This window comes from Hetaerina americana, unplaced genomic scaffold, assembly GCF_022747635.1.
Source record: "Hetaerina americana unplaced genomic scaffold, ioHetAmer1.1.p SCAF_3, whole genome shotgun sequence".
Taxonomy (NCBI): domain Eukaryota; kingdom Metazoa; phylum Arthropoda; class Insecta; order Odonata; family Calopterygidae; genus Hetaerina; species Hetaerina americana.
The window spans coordinates 63,229,953-63,250,252 of record NW_027286874.1 but is presented as its reverse complement, the minus strand read 5'-3'; the positions used below and the strand labels follow the sequence as shown (position 1 = coordinate 63,250,252).

The window sequence follows — 20,300 nt, the reverse complement described above, 5'->3', positions numbered from 1 at the left end:
ACATGCATAAATATTCATTAAGAGTTTTACCCAAAATATTATGGTGTATCTTTTACGAGAAAGCCGTTATGACTAGTCATATCCCCGGGTTGAATCCTAACATCCATTTACCATTATTGTACAAGTCAGATGGAAAAATTGAAAGTTTTTCACAAAAAAACAAATTTTAATCAGTAAGCATTGTGCAGATAATACTATAGAGTTCATCGGAGTAAAGTAATACTTTGAATTGTACAGCTTTTATGTGAAGACTACACTAGCGCTACGCTTGGTGAATGATATAACTTGTCAGGTTAACAGCGATATCTCTCGGTCTAGTCTTCAGAAGGCAAGTTGGGGATCCTTATTTTACGATCTCAGGCGTAGACGTGCTTCACATATATTTCAATAGTTTAAACCAAGATATGTTATGAAACGGATATTTTTTTTGTGACTAAAATATGTTTCATAAATATGGGTGTTACATAAAGTAGTTAGGTATTATTTAAATTATTGCACATACGTGTATCTCATATGCTACAGTTTCAGTGCACTCTACAGGACAGGTAGTACCAAAATCTCACATCTGATCGGAACGTCCCATCCTGTAGTTGGTGAAGTTTTTCGTTCTTGTTTGTTGGACGGCTCTATTTTAATTACGGTGTTCATTGGTGAAGGCTGAAGTGAGCATCTGCATTGCAATCCAACCATTTTAAAATGAGTGAAGATAGAGAACGAGAGGACGACCCTTTACTCGATATATGGATTACCAACTGGGAACAGCAGTGTCTACAGCACATAGAAAATGAGCCAGATTACGAGGCTCAACTTCAAAGTGAACGTGATTTAGTGAATCAAAAAGTTTGGAGTCAATTTCAACATACTGCCACAGCCATTGCACTACTGTACAAAGGTAAATCACGCAAAATGGTTAATACTTGGAATTTGTTTACAAAGTATTACAATTATCAATTTTGTTTAATTTATGAATTCAATTTTATAGATCGAATGCAAGGAGTTTCTTTGTGGGTGCCTTTTCAAACAGCTGCGGGGACGGTTACGACGTTGTTCAAAGGTAAATAGTTTATAACTGTATAGTGGGTATGAAGGACTGAAATTGCCCTTGTGAATGGGATTATTTCAGTATTTCGTGTGAAAATAGTATTGCGTAAATGAATGCATAAGTATTTTAATCGTTTTGTGGCATTATATGGCAAATGTGTTTGGTGACCTGTCGTTTTCCTTAATTCATTACATCATATCACCGAGGAATAATGGGTTTGCCAGTGAATATAATTGATTAAGCTTATTAGTTTAATTTAATGGCTCAAGGTGAGTTTATAATTCTTAATATGAGGAAAGTGAGTAGAATTCACCAGGCTGCCATTTTGTGATCACTGAGGATGTTACCTTAGCGCTCCATAAATCACTACTATAATACTCCTTTCTGTTAAATATTAAATAAGAATAGGCGAAAGAGGTACCTTATTTCTTTGTTAAGGTAATTTATGGACGGAATTATTTTATTTCGTGTATTGGTGAGATAGCCAACTCTACTAGGTATACGTTTTTTTCGCTTCATTTAGTAATTTGTCATTTCCGCTGTTTCCTTGTCAAATGAACATTTATTTAAAATATGAATGAAGTGTTTTAAAAAACATTGTACGGCTTTTTTCATAAATTCCGGTCACCAATCCACAAAGTTTGCCCCAAGCTTTTGCCCATCCTTAGTGTACATTTTGTTGAGGTATACATCCTGAATCTCTTCTTGTGGAAAAAAATGTTCCATCCACAAACTCCACTTATCTTGTCATTTTAAATTTCAGAATATACTAACTTTCATTTTATTCCGTCATTTGAGCGTACATTATATTCCAAGTGAGGAATTTCTTAATTGAACTCTGAAAATAATTATTGTAATATTTCTTCAAAATCGATGTGATTTGCATTCTTTTAAATCTCAACCTGAATTTATCGATTGCCTGTCTACAGTGATGATTTAAGGGAGTCGTACAGATGCTGAAAGTGATTGGGTTTATATGTTCTAATGTAATTTTTAATTTTTTTCATGTTGCCATGTGTAATTACCCATTTGTTCTTCTATGATAATATCTTTGGTTAATTAAGAATTTCATTCATTCTTTTTATCGTTAGAATCTACTGATGCCATGAAACGCCTTAGTGAAATGGGACAGCAGTGTGGTTACCAGAAAAGAACTCGTGATATACTGAACTGGGTCCGTAAACGGCGGAAGCACATCCGTCGGGAGGATCTTATAGCATATCTGGCGGGCAAACCACCTCCACCACGGCCCCACCACACTCACCACCCTCATAGTCATCACCCACATGGACAGCATCACAGGTATTGTACTATAAAATGTTTTTGCCCTGTGCCTCTAACCCATGTGCTATGCATTGCCCTAATTTATTTAAAGGCCTCTGTCTCCTCAGTCTAGCATGTATAAGAATGTAGCCTGTATGAAAATATAGCAAATACGATCCACCTCACTTCACTTATTTCCCCCCTTTCTTCTTTTAATCCACTTATCACTGTAGTTAGCGAAGAAGAAGAGAAATTATCGTATCGTTATTGTGAAGTATTCATTTTCATAATTTTTTACAATAGTATTTGTGACAATAATTACAAGATGGATAATTTGCTGTATTCATTTCTTAAAACAACTGATCGTAATATAATTAATAGCAGTGGGTAATAGTTAAAATCTATCCACTAAATGTACCAATCTCTTAAGGTTTTGTCTTTTGATGTTTATCTTGTTATTAGTAGAATATTACATAATCAAGTATGATATTAGAAAACTTTCATAAGGGAAAGAAATTCTGCCTTTGTTACCTTGTCAATTATACTTGAAAGTCGCCTGCTAGATATTGTGAATATCTACAAATGTATGAGTGGATTTGTAGAATGTGAAAGTGCTGTTGATTATTATTCTCTCTATGAAATCCCAAATGTTTCAATGAATACATTTTTCTTATCTGGTCCCTTTATTTGTGGACGTATACTATATTTTGGCTAGATTGTAAATCTATATGTAATAAAAATATTTGTCTAGATGTAAAATATTGTAAAAATTGTTAATAATAGAATAGTGAGCGCTAAGTATTAATGTCATTTTCATTGCAGGGGCTCTCCAAGACCTAGGATGATACTTGATCGGGCTTCTCTTTGCCATAGCACTGCTACCAACCAAAATGATAACCACTGCGACCGTCAGAATCCAGGTGGTATCGTTGCTGATGATAACATGCATACATTTAGGGAAGCCTTAGCACTTTCAAGTAAGTAAATAATTTCCAGTTCTCTAAGCTCTGATTATGAGTCCAACGTTTATATTATTTATAATCTTTTCTGATGTAGATTTAATATTTTTTCCAATTTATGCTTAAGTGATTATTTTATACCAGTATTAGCCCTATTTTGTATACTTTACCTGACATTGCAGTTGGTTTGGTGGATAGTGTGTAATCAACTCCCATCCAAAGGGTGAAAGTACACTCATTCAGCTGCAAGGAAAACATAATGTAGGAGGATTTTGAGGAAACTGTAAATTATTTAAAAACTTATTCATGTACTTCTGTTGAACTTGTTCACTGTTTTAGTTGTGTGGAACGAGATTTCACCTGTGATATGTGTTGTAAACTTGACGTGATTTTCATTCATCTGCTAAATTTTCAGATTCTCCGCTGCGTCGCCGTTCAAGCCCACACAATGTTCCTGAACTGAGTACTTTCATTACTAATGAATTTGCACGTCATTGCAAACGCCCCAATCCATCAAGTCCAACTCATGATGTTACAATGGACTCTCCTACCCACAAACGTGGCCGTTTCATGTGAAGAGATTGGCATTTTAGGGAAAGGAGCGTGATAGGCAGCATTCGGAAATTTGTGTTGAGCAATGTGTGTGATATTGAAGAAAGACATATTTAGAAGCAATATGAAATTCAGTGTTCATTAATGGAATACAGAAGAAAGTTTATGGCTTGATGTGGAGATGGTAAAAGGGGAGACTTTAAGTGTTCATCTTTGAAGTCATCTTGAAAATTAAGTGACCTGGGATGTGACCTATAGTGATTCTTGGAAGGATGACAGCCAAGTGTCAGAATGGAAACCATACCATCAAATGCCTTGCGTTGCCATTTTGTAGCCTTTGTTCTGTAGTTATTCCATGAAATTTTCTGCCTCATCTACAATCTAATATGAAGAAAATGTGTAAGTATCTTAATCCCTGTGAGAAAATCATGTCCCTGAATGTTATGGTTTAACAATTACATTTATTTAATACAGCCTTTGTCCTAGCAAAATAGCAAATTTGGTCGCGCCCTTACAATGCTGTATTATTAGTAATTTGGAAAAAATGAGATGACAAGCTTGTGCCATGATGTTTGCATTTGCGAGCAGACTTGTACTTTCCCTGTTGTAACTTATAAAGTATAATTATGTATCAATGAAGTAAAGAAAACTGCCCCCCTCGCATAGGTAATGTGTAAGCTGAAATGAATGGAATTTGGAAGTAAATTAAAGTGTGTCCTTATAGATTTTCTTTCTTATTAGAACTCTTAAATTCCTTCCACAATTTTTGATATTACATTTATTGGTCTGAAAATGTAGAACACACTTGTTCTGGATGTTAGAGGCATGTCTTTTAAGTTATTAATTATGTCGTTTTTGATTAAAGGAGGTAATTGGGGTACTTAAGATTTATTTCTTCCGAAATGTGCCCCAAGTGGTTGTGGATACATTAGTACTCCAAAGTCTCACAGAAATCTTAGTGAGATTGTAATAAGTTTATTTTTGTTTGCTTTTGAAGCAGTGTTGTCAATGCAGCCTATTTTCTCCTTTTTGAATATGTGGCATGGAAATGGAAGGGATTGTTCCAATACCAGCACATTACCTTGTCACCCATAGAGAGTCGCTCATTACCTCTCAAGCAGCTCAGGAATGATGTGTTCTAATGCCTTATAGCTGAAAAACATTAAATCTTTAGTCGAGTACAGAGAGCATATCGAAGGATGAGTACCCTATCTGGTCCTAGAGTGGCTTTTTTAAGCATGGGCATCCAGTGATGTATGCTGGTAAAATTGGACATCCCTATTTCCTATAAGTCAGTGATAATGTTTTCATAAATATTTGTATGAGCATGTACAGGTGTGTTTTGATTGTGTGTTTATATGAAATTTTGGTGTGCTTGTGAATGAATGATGGGCAGCAATTTGTAGGCTATATGATGGAAAGAATATATTGTCAAAATTTGTCTGGAATCCAAGTATTGAAATGAAATCATTTACCCATGTTCAGGCTGATGTCAAACCTAGTTTTCTTAAAGTACAATTTTTGATCTTGGCTTTCTCTAGCTTGCTGCTCTAAAGCTGTTTTTTAATTGGTTTACATGGGTAGCCAATACCAGAATTCTTTGTATAATATGTATTTCAAATAAAGATCAAATTTAATGTAAATAATTATTTTTAAGTTTCTAGTGTTTCCAAATTTTGGGGTTTAAAATAATTGAAAAAATATGCCTTATATGGCTTATGTTGCCTATGAAATCTTCTCAGGTTTTAATGTGAGGTTTTTTGAAGGCTCTGTTGTTATCCTCAGTGTATTGAACGATTTAACACGCAAAGGACAATGGCAGAAAGAGCCTTCAAAATATCTTCGTATAAATACCTTGCCTGATGGAAGACCTTATATTTGGAAGGTGAGTATTACGTAAGTACATGATGAAATTTGTCTCAGGCGTGCCTTTATAGAATTTATACAGCATATTGAAATGAAAGGGGTAACTTCATAATCCCGCACAAATTTTCACCCAGGTTTCAACGTTGGACGTGTTTAAATAAAGTTTTATGCAAGTACTAAATTACTTTTTTCATTTCAATAAATTATATTGATCACTGGAAACTGCAAGATATTTTTTGGGATAAAAGTTGCATAGATTGCTCTGTATGTGCACAGGTGACTAAGTGGAGAACCATTTAACTTTGTGAGCAATTATATCACTGCAGGGATAATCCTCCTCAAATGTTTCTCATATAATTTAAAGTTTTCTCTTGTATATTAAGAGAAAATTTCAGTAATTAAAAAAATAGTATTCACATTCAAAAAAGGCCGTAAGGCATGCAATATTAATCATTTTATGAATATCATATTTATTTACATATAAGAACAGTAATTCTGAGGTGGTTTGTCTCTCAGATCATCAAAGTCTACATAGTTTACCTGATATGACATCTAGACAAATCTGTGGCATAGGTGTTTTTCAAATGGGCAACTCATCAGCAAAGTTACAAGATAAGTATGTATTTGGTACAATTTCAAAATTTGGATACGTTCATTATTTAGTGTAAGAGTATGAATCTCCTTTGTAGAAGTCTTGTTGGGAAACAAGAATGCGGAATTTTCTTTTACATTTTTATACAAACTAATTTTTATTTTATTCAATACTAGATTAATTTTACAGTACATATATGTACATAACATCCAGGTCTTTTATTAACATTTTATTTAAATATAACTTTTGCACAATATACTGTCATGACCAGTTCATCAAACTAGACAAAATATATGCTTTCAAAAATTTTCAATTGTGGTTTGTACTTCTTATGTTATATACAATGGAAATCTATTATTCAAGTAAAATTAATTATTTAATATTTTATAAAATCCTTAAATACCCTCAGTTACTTGATTCTTATTTCTTTTACCCATATCAGTCATATGCAGAACTTCGATGTATTGATTAACTCAGTAACAGCTTGAATATGTATTTTGCTGGATACTATTACATTAATAATCATCCAGCATGCTGTATTTAAAATATATATAGAATGTATCTTTATTTGACTTGGCGATTCTGTAAAACTGCTGGCCAAACATGATCAGCTTTACAAATGTTGGCACTGCTAAGCAAAATCCACCAGTAATACCATGAAGTAAGGCACCAAAGTCCACAGCAGCCTTTGTACACAAAATGCATTGCTTCCTAAAATTGACCCTCATACTTTGAAATCCTGGTGGGAAAATAACTTTTTAATATAGGGTCAGCATCGATGTGTTCCAATTTCATGTATATAATAACAAAGTCAAATACTGCTGGAAAAACAATTTTTTTAAAATCTCATGGAAAGTTCTCATTTAGCATTAGATACTTGGGTAGTTTTAGAGATGACTGTCTGCAACTTCCCCTGGTTCAGTCAGAGCTGTCCTTCTGTCCTCAATTGCATGAAGCAATTTACGTCTTGGTCCAAGAGGAAGACCCATTGATATAAGATCCTCCTCAGATAGAAGCATCAATGCCTCAAGGTCAATCCTCTCATCAATGAATTTATGAACATAGCCTCCTAGACCAGAGGCCAGAAGGAATAATTGCAAAGGAGACCATTCGGTTTCATCATCTTCATCTGTAGAAAATAGAAGTTTTCATAAATGAGATCAATGTTATCAGACTTTCAAATCAAATTTTATTCCATAAGAGTATTGAACTGCAAAGAAAATTTGAAAATTAACTTTTAATTAAATTGCATCGGGAGTGTTTGGTGCTACTGAAAATTCCACGTGGGATCAACTTCTTATTGGAAGACTCAAAGATGATGAAAACATTAAAATTATGGTACATTCATTCTTTAACCTTCTTGGCCAGATCATTCAATGCCACTTTATGCTGCCACGTGAAATAGAACTTCAATTATTCAGATAGCTAACATTTCCAACAATATAAATGGCTGCAATTTAGTGAATGAAATTTTTCTCCCAGGATATTTTTTAACATTTACATCAATACATATGCCACGTAAGCTGTATCAAGGCCACTTACCACTGGCAACATCCTCCTCATCCCATGGCACCTCCCCTCCTTCTGGGCCTCCTTGTGCAGCATTTCTTTGCCTTTGAGCCAAACTTCCTGCACTGCCAATGCTACTGTCTTCATTGACACCTCCCCGACTGCTAGCAGCTCTTCCAGTGCCTGCTGAAGACACTCTGTCTTCACTGATGTGGGCGCTATCTCTGTCTTCAGGTTTCATCCCCTTGCTCTCAAGTCCTCCATTACTCAGGGGAATTCCATTTAGGGTGGTTGTAATGGAGTTTCTATGTGAACAGCAATTTGAAGAAATTTTGATAGAATTTTAAAGTGGACTTAAAGTTAATTTGGCTCAAGAAAATATTGCCTTACTCTTTTTTGTATAAAGTCACTATTTTGATGCAGGCGTTAATACAGAGAAATGATGATGATTATCAGAAATTATGCCGATAAATAAATTAAGTGGCATGTTCAGCTTTAAAACTATAAGTACTATTTATTAGTATTTTATGGACTACGGTACTGAAGAGGTTTTGGAGAAAGGTGATTTTGAAATGTCCTGTCGATAATGCTGGACCTCCAAAAGTAGGAAAGATTTGTGCCTACCCTGATTTTTATTGAATTGTAACTTAGATGTAGGTAACTTATGCTGAAAACTGCGAGTAGATACTATTAACAAGTATTAGTTACATTTTTCTAAATGTAATAAATAGAAGAAAAAAAATACCTAAAAATTTATAATTGCCTCTCAATCAGTAATCTCATCACAGTATGTGACTGAAGACATAATGGAAGGTAATTAAAAAGGCAAAAAAAAAAGATTACACATTCATTCTGGACAATTATTGGTCTGATAATGCAGTGACAACTATCTGGGACCAGGAAGGACAATGTGAATCGATAAAACATTAGGGAATAAATGGCATGTGAAATTAAATGACATAAATATCACAATAAAATGAAATAATTTCACTTAATTTTAATTGCTTCAATGCATCATCATTAAAAATTATCACAGAGATAAAATATGAATTCATAGGTACCTTCTTTAAAGTACCTAAACCATTATTAAAAATAATTGCTCCAACATTCATAACAAAACAAAGTTATCATATGAAATAAATATATCTAATGGTGGCAACTCAAGTCCCATTTAGGTATTTGTCTCATATTTACCTAAAAGCCACACTCCCAAATCCAGGCCGCTCAAATATGCTTCCTCGTTCATGCAAGAGATAATCATCCACAAAACCAGAATCAGCATGTTGCGGTTGATTCAGGTAGTCTGGCTGGGATATTGATCTGTTCAACTCCCCTTTAGTGTCAAACACATCAGTAATTTTCCCCCTTTTTCCTGAAAGGGTCATTTCATAAGAATCATTCATTTTGACACATTTGACATTACCAATCATTTGCATAATTATTCAATCTCAAAAATGTTATTTACAGTAGCATCCCTCTTCCTCAAACAGTGAAAATAAAAAATATAATTCAAGTATTTCAGTTATTTGCCACACTTTTTCTCAATTTGCATCCTAAAAGAATTGCGACTGCTAATGAAAAAAACTTTTACAAGCGCTGGAATTCTTATCCTGGTCAGTGAAACTTTTATTTTATTATTTAAATATTCAACCATGTTTAAATGCACACATTGGCTTTTAAACAAAAAATTTCTTGAAAAGCTTCTTTCATACAGTCATCTCCTAACACTCACTCACATTCAAACGAAGAGCCTTTAACTAAACCTGCCCACAGTGTGCCAACAATAAACAGAGGTAAACTGGCATAACACACAACTATCCATTACTTTATTTCAGATGAGAGTAAATTCACCTTAATGTCCCAATATAACTTCATCTATATTAATTCCCATTCATAACTTGACATCTAAGGAGCCCATTTCCACATACCACACTTAGACAGCTACTCAGCAGTGCCCACCCACTCACATAAATTGAAGGTCATTAAAAATCAATATAAGGAAATCAATAAATTATATTCTTTGAAAAAAGTTGGCCATGATCAATCATGCATCAATGATAACAGCTTGTACCAAGTTCAGCAAGAGTAATTTTAAGCGAAGATTGATGAAAATATACTTGGTAAGTACATTGAGGTTTTCCAAAAGGCAATCCTACATATGTTGTTTTCAGTGATTTGCCAAGTATTAAATAAGCCGACGCTAAGATAATGAGGAATAATATCATTTCATTATAAATAAAGGCATACTCACCAAATAAGCCATATAATTTCATACATTCTATTCGCAAATTTAAATTTGCAATCAACATACCTCCTTGTGTGTCATATGACCCCACATATATAACCTCGGAGTCCCTCTGGAGGCCCGTGAGGCTCCTAATTGATCTCTTGCCACCTTCCTCGACCTCTCCTATTTTAAATGCCCCTCCGCTGCCCCTCCTTGGTGCCCCATTGACCAGCTGATTCTTTTTCTGCTGTACCCTTTTCTGCACTCCAGTTGGTGGCCTATTTGTCCCTCTATTGACTATCTCCGAAAACTTAGGGCTGGCAGATACTTCAGAGGTGGCAAGAGTATTGGTTCCATTCACACTGTCCTTTGTCTTCCCTGCTCTCCGGAGTCCCAGGAGGATGGTTGATGGCCGGTGGGGCATGACGCCTTCCGTGGACACCAGCGTGTTATCCAGGGTAACCATCTTCTTGCGGACCTTCCTCATGTTGACTTCCTCTTTCTCAGCTGCCTTTCTGGCCTTTTTCTGTATCTTCTCGAGCTGTTTGGCCCTCTTCTCCGCATCCTTCTTCGCTTTCTCTTGCTTCGCCTTCACTCCTTTCTTGTCACTGGCAAGCTCCTTGGCCACGGCCGCGTCGAGGAATCGTAGAACTTCTTCCCTCCCGTTCATGGCCGAGACTTCTTTTGGTGTGTGTCCATCTATGTCCAAGGCCCACAAGTTCACTCCAAAGTTTACCAGAAATGTAACGCATGGCATGTACCCTCTACCAGCAGCAAAATGTAGGGCAGTGTTGCCGAAGTTATCCGCTTTGTCTGGTTTCCCACTGAAAGGAACAAAAAGGAAGATTCATGTAAGTTGTAGTTTTGCAAAAGACTTTGCGTGCTCCTGAATTACAAGTACGATGATTGTATAGTCAGGGGCAAAATCAAATGCAACTTAGTCAACTTCTGAATGCGATTTTTCAAATAAGAATTGTTTTATGCCTAACTTTTCCTTCCACGCCCATCAATTGCTGAGGACGCTTCAGAGCTTCCGACCCAAACAACTATACAACAAAATCCGATCAGAGGAAGTGAACCTCAATTCTAGGAAGTCTTTCAAACCCTTTTCCTTCCCTATTAAAGAGGAAAGGATGAAAAATATTGATACAGGAAATGAAAAATTCGAGAGGAGAAAGAAGAATTCAATGAGAGAAAAGGAAGCCAGCGATTGGAAAATGAGTCATAATCAACGTGGCGAACACATCCTGTAATGCCAAGCATGGGCTACAATAAAGCCAAGGACAGCTGCTTTCCTACATATCATCCGGAATAATTAATTTTATATAATCAGTCAATAACTGCAAATTAGAAACAATCCCAATCCCTTAAGAGAGGTATTGCCACTTTTGCTAGTGACTCTGATGGATCTGAAATCGTGATACGTGACAGAAAGTTCTAATTTATGCAATATTGGTAATATTTCATCACCTAAACCACGCTGATCGTTATCTATACATATCCTTATCCACAAGATAAAATCCTTGTAAATTCATTTTTTTAGACGCAAATTGAAAACTCACCTTGGGTGATCTACATATATTAAGTCATTTCAGCATAATTTTTCCCCTCAGTCATATCGGAATGAAGGCATAGGCGAGAAGAGGCGGTGCAGTATGAAAAAGAGAATTTCAACAGAGTGGAGATTCAGAAAACTAACACTGTACGCGAAGGCCGGAACTGCATTTACGAACGTTTCCTTCTCTCTCGTCACCACAGCGAATCCCCAGAGGGTTCTGCATGGCTCTCTTCTCCTTAAAAAAAAACTTGGCGTCTGAAGGGGTAATTTTTTTCCTGCGATATTACGACCATAGTGCGCCATTCTTGGCGAGAGTTTTCGCAATGACCAAGTTTTTCTCTCCGTCTTCGCACCCACTGTTAAAACGTCGCTTTCTAAACCGCCTCCGTATTTTGTGAGAATTTTCGCTTGGATTTCCGCGCAGCATAATGGGAGCTGAGCTAAACGGCTCGTCGCGCCACACTCCATTCCTAAGATTGAAAAAAAAATTCGCTTGAAACCAACGCGAAGCATAAATTACTTCTCCAAAGTGACGCAATATTTCATTATCTCCTGGTGTTACTTATTCTCAAGAACGAACAATAAAATGAAAATTATCACAGTACTAAGTCTCCGGTGAGAGTGTGATGAAACTAATTCATTCATTCATGAATGTCAAATGGAAACCATTGTTTTTCTCCTTGACCTGATGACGTTGTTAGACTAGCTTATTCTTGAAGTACACTCTGTAAGCCGATTGCTGATTAATTCCTCAACCGAAGAAATCTGTAGCCATAGGGAGGATGTATTGTGGGAAAGACGAATCTTATTCACTTTCCCCAATTCATAATGTGGGCAGGCGATTAAAAATTGTTTGAAAGGGTGGAGAATGTCCTTTTTGAGAATTCAAAAGTGCCCATCCGTCTGCAGCTGCTGCTCGATGGAATTCCAGGTGTGCGTGTATATTGGCTGGAACGTTCATTATCATAGCTTCACTCCCTTTTGGAAAATTATATTATCGCATGGGTAGCCGAGCTTGAGTTCAATCCACTAGGTTTCAATAATTGTAAGGAAAAAGGCTCCACTGTGACTTAATAAATCCACTTAATAGCTTTCTATATTAAGCCAAACTTTAAAGTAATCACTCGTGTGACACGCCTTTTCAAAGCGCTAACAGATGGACCGAGAAGCATGAAACTTGGAAGGGTGAAGTCGGGGGAAAATTCTTTGGACCTTAGACATGTATCATCTACCCGTGACCTGAATTCAAGTTGATGGAGCACCTGCTAATTTAGACTGTGGCGTATATTTTTAAAATGGCTTTGTGTCTCACCATTAGTTACTGAAATACGACAAGAAAAATAAACGTTCAAGAATTCGGCAAGGGAAATAATTTAAGGGGACATGAGGCGACCGCTATGCTTCTATTTATATTGTAGACAGTGAGGTATACCATATATATATATATATATATATATATATATATATATATATATATATATATATACACACACATATACATATACATATATGTATATGTATTTATATATATATATACATACAGGTATGTATTATATATGTGTGTGTGCACATATTTTCATATATATATATATATATATATTTTTTTTTTAAAGGTAATCTACCGGTTAAGGTAGGTTTTTGGATGGACACAACTACCAAACAAACATTTTATTACTCCCAACAAAACACAAAATCCATCATCCTACTCTATATCAGGTCCCTCTTCATCTCTGAGTACTTTCTTCCTACCTTCATCCCGTCCAACATCCCTATTCTATTCCTTCCCTTTCCTCGTTTGCCTAACATTCTCCTCTCTATTACAGTCTTCAACACCCCGCTGCCGGTCAATACCCCCTTCAGCCACTTTTCCTGCCTTCATAGGATTTCTCCCAACAAACCCCTCTCTTCGCCCACCATACCATATACTTCCTCATTTGTTTTCTTCTCTGTCCATTTCACCTTCTCCATTCTTCTCCACACCCACATTTCAAAAGCCTCCAGTCTACGTCTATCCTCCTGCTTCAATGACCACGTTTCCGCGCCGTACATAGCTACGCTCCATATCAAAGTTTTTACGAGTCTTTTCTTAACATCCTTACTCAAAGTCCCCGTCATCAACTCCCTCCTCCTTGTGAAAGCCTCTTGGCCTAGCGCAATTCTTCTCCTTACGTCCCTACTACTTTGACCGTGTTGGTCCAAAACACTACCGAGATACGTAAACTGCTCTACCTGCTCTAGTTTTTGCCCTCCTATTTTAATGTTTAGCTTAGCCTTTTTCTTTCTAGAAAATCGCATAACCTTTGTTTTATTAATATTGATTCTCATCCCATACCTGTCGCACTGAATTTTTAATTCACAAAGCAATGCTTGCAGCCCCTTGGCTGACTGACAAACTAAAGCTTGGTCATCAGCAAACCTAACTAATTTCACGAATTCCCCGCCCACTTTCATTCCTACCTCCAGTTCTTCCCATGCCTCTTTAATCATTTCCTCTGCATACAGGTTGAACAGCAACGGTGATAATGGGCAACCCTGCCTTACACCTCTTCCTAACACTGCCCAACCGGACTCCCCGTTCCCCACTCGCACCTGAGCAGTCTGAGACATGTACAGGTTGCGGATTAGCATCCTTTCCCTCCAATCTTTTCCTATTTTCTGCAGAATACTCATTAGTTTTTCCCAATTCACTCTATCAAACGCTTTTTCGAAATCTTCGAAACAGGCAAATACCTCCTGATTGTGTTCTATATTCCTCTCTTATTGCTTTCTCATTTGCTTTATATATATATATATATATATATATATATATATATATATATATATATATATATATATATATATATAAGCAAATGAATCATCATCGCTGAATACAATTTCACCAGAAGTCATGCTGACAAATATTGCATTAATAGAGTATCAATTTCTTCACAACTTTGCAACTTCACTAACGACCCTGCACTTACGCGGGACATCAGCTGGAAAGAAAAAGAAATGATACAGCTTCCCTAAGCAGATAAGTACCGCCGGAGGAATGCGCTAACTTAAGCGCAATAATACTTTTATTTTTTCTTCGGGTCTAACTTCAGCTCACCTTGAGTTTACACTATAGTACATGTAATATTCACTTATTTCCCAGTTCTCAGACGTAAGAAACTCTTACAACAGTCCCTCGCGTCAGTGCTGCAACGTAAGAATTTTCCCCCATAATAATGGTATTAAAATAAACATTATTTCTATGGTAACTGAAATGATTATTGAATCAGCACAGGTATTGAGGCGTCTGTTCCAATTTCTATTTGACTTTGACTCCCTATTTCACTTTGTTCATGTTAATAAAGACATGATAACGCTCTGAAAATGACATTATTTTAATCAAAACTGTGAATTTTCCCGCAACTTCCCTAAGTTCATGCAGCTTCGATGGGATTGACACAGACTTCTCTTGAGATGGAAATGTGTTATTATTATTATTCAGGGCAACGCCATTTCAGGCCTATAGTTTATAAAATCACAGGTGGACACGGGCACGTGATACTTTTCAAGACTTAATTTTCGATATTTACTTGTAAATGATAATAACTGATTATGAAGGAAACTAAAAATAGAAATGTCACACGAGTATATCTGCTATCCTTCTCTCTCAATTGATTTCCAAGAGGCATTTTCGCGAGCATTTCGGCATTGATCCTAATTTTCCCCCCAAATAATTAGTCTATTTTTTTAGGAGGTCAGCTGAAGTAGTTGCTCTTATAACTTGAAAACTTTGAAGAATGATAGCAGAACTGCAATCTCACCGTTGCTCAGTGACATGGCCCGAAATTTAACTCATCACGACCCCACTTTGATCCGCGTTTTATCATCCATGCACGAATGTCCAGAAAAACCTTACGATGATATTTATGGCTTTGAAAAATTGGCTATCCATTCTTTTCGAAAATGTTCTCATACATGAGAGGCGACGTTACGCATGAAAGCGAAACGATTTAGTTTGTCTCTTTTTCGTTGAAACCCAGAGAGTATTTTGCGAACTAAGTCGTCCGAACGTGATCAACTCATTAGGGGTAAAGGCACTGTTTAAAGTATTCCTACAAGTGAGGACGTGCAGGATAAGTTGAGCGAGAAAAAATTTCAATATTTTGTCAATATTGTCTTGATCTACCATGCGAGAAAGATACTTCACTTCACTAATCTCACTAACCACTATACTGAAATTATAGCGTAAAGGAACATGCATATTATTTGTTTGTGGAGACCGAGGACGGCAAGGCGCCAATGGCAATTGGTGAGGTGGAATGACTACATTGGATGTGCGCCATTTTTTTTTGTTTTGCACTCTATCGGATTGGCCGGTTCTCGTTGAAAAAGTATTAGAATCGTTGGCCTACGGCAGGACCTGTCGATCCGCGGGCAGCTGGTCGGCAGCGAACTTAATTTTTAAAAATCTTACATTATACCCAAGCCATTTCGTAACTGAGTGTAACATTTTATCACGTTCAATAAAAATAGCACTATGAAGAAAATTGTTCAACATGATTCGGCTGGAATTTCTATACTGGTCCCTGGTATTCAGGGACAAATCAGATTGTTGAAAAAGCACAGACTGGCCTCATGTAGCCCTTATGCCTGCGTAATTACGTATATCTGCTGTATCCAGAGGTTTCACCAAACACACCTGCTCCCACCAGTCGTGTCGTTAGTCACTATCAACTACCACAAAGGATATCGTATTTCACCCGAAGGTTAGAAAATGAAGCGACAGGTGCTCGATGAATAGGGGAAAATACGGTTCCTCAAAGGTTGTTTTCGCTGCATGTTTAAACCAACAAGTCCAACTTTCGACGCAGAGTTTTGAGCTTATTAATACGAAAATAGAGGGACAATTTTGGATGCTTAAAAGTCGTAATCGTTGATTTTTTCCACGCATAGCTATATTATTACTCATTATTCATTTTTGCTCGTCCGTTTCGTTACTGTTTTCGTCACTAACATGCACAGAGTTAATTTACGGCTCATCATGTTCTGTTTAAGGATCAATCGCGAGTTGAGCATAAGCACAGAACAATATCTCCAGCATTTCTTGGTTCAACGGTACTCTTTTCTAGATTTTAAGAAATCCTTAGAAAAAGTACCGCATAATGAACTTCTCACAAAGCTAGAAGCATATGCGTACAGATAAAAATGTTCTGGGTTGGATGAAAGACTTTTTCAATGGTCGGGTGCTAAGAGAAGTCATCGATGGAGTTGGCTCAAATGCAATAAAGTCACTTCAGGTGTTCCCCAGGTAAGTGTTAACGGACCTCTTTTATTCCTACTTTACGTTAACGACGTAGTCACAAAGTAAGATACGTTTATTTGCCGACGATGCAATTGTTTACGAAGATATCCGTTATCCTTTAGACCCAGCGGCTTTATAAGATGACCTTAATGATATACAACGTTGGTGCGACACTTGGCAATTAGAATTAAACTAAAAAATGTGCGTAGTCATACTTTTTTAGAGAGCGAGTAATTCCCACCCGAACGCCTACTGCATTGGGAACACCGAAATGGATTGTATAGACTCAATTAAATACTTAGGGGTTATCATCACTCACGACCTCTCCTGGGTAAAACACATGCCGGGAATAAGTGGACATTCTAACAAAAAATTAGGATTTATTAGAAGACTACTAGGTAAATATGATGAAAAAGTCAAAGAGAAGTTATCTCTCGTTAGTTAGGCCTTATTTAGAATATGCTGCAAGTATATGGGATCCTCACGAAGTTGGGTTAATTTCCGAATTTGATCGCGTGCAGCGTAGGGGAGCTAGATTTGTAATACGTTGTTGTGATAAACTTAGTATCATATCCAAAATATTAGAGCAGCTAGACTGGGAATCACTCACGAAGCGAATGTTAAATTACAGATTAAAGGTCTTGCATAAATTGGAAGGTCTCTAGCAGTGATGTTGAAAATGTATTACGACATATTCAATTGTTCCCGGCTCAACTTTGTGGAAATTCATGTTAATTAAATGAAGAATACAATGTATCTTGTATACAATGTATCGATGTATCGAAGGACAGTGGAAATATATATTGTATTCTTCATTTAATTAAAATGTATTATGACCCCATCGTACTACGGTAGGAGAGATCATGTTAATAAAATTAGAGAGATTAAGCCCAGAACAGATAGATTTAAGATGCCATTTTTTCCACGAACGATAAGGGACCAGAATAAAATTATCCGACTGCGGTGGGGCCATATTCGGGTCAAAATTAGTCTGGTGTGTATTCACCCCCTGCTACACACCATACCGGTGGCTTGCAGGGTACTCAAATATCAATCTGGGGTCCGCGGGTGTCATTCTTCCCGGATAAGTTGTCGGAGAGACTCAGTCCTGGTAAATTATCACCACGTTTTATCCTATGAAGTACTCGTATCAGATTATTTCTCAATCAAAAGCCACGGTCCCCAACCTAGTGTCTGGTTGGACAGGTTGGGGTATTTTGTTGTGAACACTTGATATTTATTACGCTACCAAGGTTTTGACGCTAAGGTGACCTGATGACTACGCGGTGCATCGAAACCTGTGTAGTGCACTTAATCATTCATCGTGGAAATACGTGCCTGGTGTTAGTTATGTCAATTGTGAATCCCTACGATGCTTACACGCAGTTAAGCAAGAAACTATCACATATGTATATAGGTTAGAGTTCGTCGAAGAATTGTAGAGCCCTGTACAGCATGGCATTCACGCATTTAGGCTAGGGAGGGAGTTCCTTCCACTGTGGCACTTGTATTTTTGTTCTGTTACCGAGGCTTGAATACAGCCTGAATTTAGCTGAGGTTTATAGCTTAGAGGCACGACACGGCTTTGAAATCCAGCTAGTGGCTGATCGCTCCACTACGCTACCGCATCACGCAAATGGTACGGCAGAGGAAAGGTACGAAGAGATGACAAAATTTTACATTTTACTGAGTTCACAGAGAGAGAATATATTTGAGTGCCAGTAACACTGAAGTCTTGATTCGGCTCAATGATACTTTTTGAATGTGGCACGCAAGGCAAAAAAAAATCAGCACCGCTGTGTTCTCGGATTCACTTAAAGGGCGATAGAGTGAATAGGCAATCAATGAAAGAACAATCACTTGGGTGCATTTTGAGGGCTGCTCTCGTTGACTTCAAAGGGAGTTCGTTATTCACGCCCGTGGCTAATCGATTGGCCTACCTCAAGCCGCGTTGTCACGACTGCGGAAAATCGATGCCTTTTTTAGTTTCAGTCGCGAGACCTCAGCTGTGTGTTTTCGGAGCAGCTGCGATTGGAAGCAATCCAGGTTGGAAAATCCCTTATTGGGCAACCAATTTTTTGTACGAGACTTAACATAAAAAAACAGTGGATTCAAGGATTGAATCTAGGATGAAGAAAGTTATATTCCAAAAGGCGCATCAAAATTATTACATTCATAGGAGATCTTGAGGATGATGTCTTATAACACCGCGGATAGAGTCAAAGAGGCACAAATTAAGCTTCGTTTAAGAACGATAACGCTAAATTTATTTCGATAAAATAAATACCAATTTGCCATATTTTAACAAGTCGGCTGGGAGACCTTTGACTACGGCGAAAAGGCGACCAGGTTTAAAGAGGAGGTTTAAGCTCTCTAAGGAGGATCTTACGGCCGCCGCTGAAGTCGATCACCCAATGAGTCGTGACCACACCCCAGAATGCCTAAAGATTAACATAGGACGGATATTATTATTAGGTAATCTCCCGGTTACGGTAGGTTTTTGGATGGACAAAACTACCAAATAAATATTTTATTACTCCTAACAAAACACAAAATCTAGCATCCTACTCTACATTAGGTCCCTCTTCATCTCTGAGTACTTCCTTCATCCCTTCATCCTGTCCAACATCCCTATCATGTTCCTTCCCTTTCCTCGTTTGCCCAACATTCTTCCCTCTATTACAGTCTTCAACATCCCACTGCTGATCAATCGGTCCTTCAACTATTTTTCCTGTCACCAGTTTTCCTGTTAGCATAGACCTTCCTTTCCTACTTCCCGATAAAGATTTAACTTTGCTGTACAGCGCACCAATTTCACCCTTCACGCATTTCGTCTTCCACCATGCTCCTTTTGCCTTATTTGTTGCCCGCCTCAATTTATTATTTAGCTCTTTGTACTTCATTTTGCCTAACTCTGTGTTTACATTCTTCCATTTTCTCCTCTCATCCATCTTTGTAATCATCTCATCCGTGATCCATGGTGCCCTAGGCCTTTTCGCGTTAACGGTTCCAATAGTGTCTTTTGCGGCTTCAGATAACCCTTTCTTGATACTTTCCCATTTTTCTTCGATAGTACTTAGCTCTTCACCTCCATGATTCCCTCACCGCCCTTATCCTCCATGATTTCCTCTACCGCCTGTTGGCACTCCTTCCTTTTCAATCCATTTAATGCTTCTACATTCCATTTTCTAACCCGCCTTCCCTGCCTTATCTTTTTGAAACGGACGCTACATTTCATAACAACTAAATTGTGATCAGAGTCCGCATCCGCTCCCAGGAAGCCGTGCGAATTTATCACACTGTTCCTAAACCTGTGTCTAACCAGAACATAATCTAGCTGATACCTCTTTGAGTCACCTGGCATTTTTCATGCATACCTGTGTCTTTTGCAGTGTCTAAACCAAGTGTTGGTGATGACTAACCCCTGTCTCCTGCAGAACTCAACTGCTATCTCCCC

At 37.3% G+C, this 20,300-nt stretch overlaps 2 protein-coding genes across 7 annotated transcripts in view; one reads left to right on the top strand and one right to left on the bottom strand.

The window, feature by feature from the left end:
- The first annotated feature begins 338 nt into the window (after positions 1–338).
- On the top strand, positions 339–5,447 carry LOC139690662 (HUWE1-associated protein modifying stress responses). Of its 4 annotated transcripts, none has more exons than XR_011701490.1 (6): positions 339–892; positions 983–1,054; positions 2,134–2,344; positions 3,128–3,282; positions 3,447–3,547; positions 3,680–3,767. XR_011701490.1 is itself a non-coding variant. In XM_071588156.1 (6 exons), exons 2-6 carry the CDS (start codon positions 697–699, stop codon positions 3,838–3,840), a joined length of 795 nt encoding a protein of 264 aa, XP_071444257.1. In that variant the 5' UTR covers positions 339–545; positions 657–696; the 3' UTR covers positions 3,841–5,447. The 4 variants fall into 4 exon arrangements, 2 of the variants coding, with proteins under 2 accessions (XP_071444257.1, XP_071444256.1); XR_011701491.1 differs by having other exon boundaries at positions 3,447–3,525; positions 3,680–3,766; XM_071588156.1 differs by lacking the exon at positions 3,447–3,547 and having other exon boundaries at positions 339–545; positions 657–892; positions 3,680–5,447.
- A 741-nt stretch (positions 5,448–6,188) lies between these two features.
- The window catches only part of Sans (SAM_USH1G_HARP domain-containing protein Sans), a 111,662-nt gene continuing 97,550 nt past the window's right edge, over positions 6,189–20,300 (bottom strand). For 2 of the 3 annotated variants that reach the window (XM_071588836.1, XM_071588835.1), the window contains exons 3-6: positions 10,095–10,834; positions 8,978–9,155; positions 7,817–8,088; positions 6,189–7,403 (exon numbers count right to left, since the gene is read on the bottom strand). In XM_071588836.1, coding sequence (XP_071444937.1) covers positions 7,162–7,403; positions 7,817–8,088; positions 8,978–9,155; positions 10,095–10,834 — 1,432 coding nt within the window. In that variant the 3' untranslated portion in view covers positions 6,189–7,161. Of the gene's footprint in view, positions 7,404–7,816; positions 8,089–8,977; positions 9,156–10,094; positions 10,835–11,572; positions 11,616–20,300 lie in introns of those variants that run through there. The other variant, XM_071588837.1, reaches the window with a different exon arrangement.

Excerpts from the sequence above, each read along its gene's own strand:
- LOC139690662 (XM_071588156.1), top strand. The coding sequence starts at position 697 with ATGAGTGAAGATAGAGAACGAGAGGACGACCCTTTACTCGATATATGG. Across the intron at positions 1,055-2,133 it reads GGTTACGACGTTGTTCAAAG|AATCTACTGATGCCATGAAA; the intron begins GTAAATAGTTTA and ends TTTTATCGTTAG. Across the intron at positions 3,283-3,679 it reads GGAAGCCTTAGCACTTTCAA|ATTCTCCGCTGCGTCGCCGT; the intron begins GTAAGTAAATAA and ends CTAAATTTTCAG.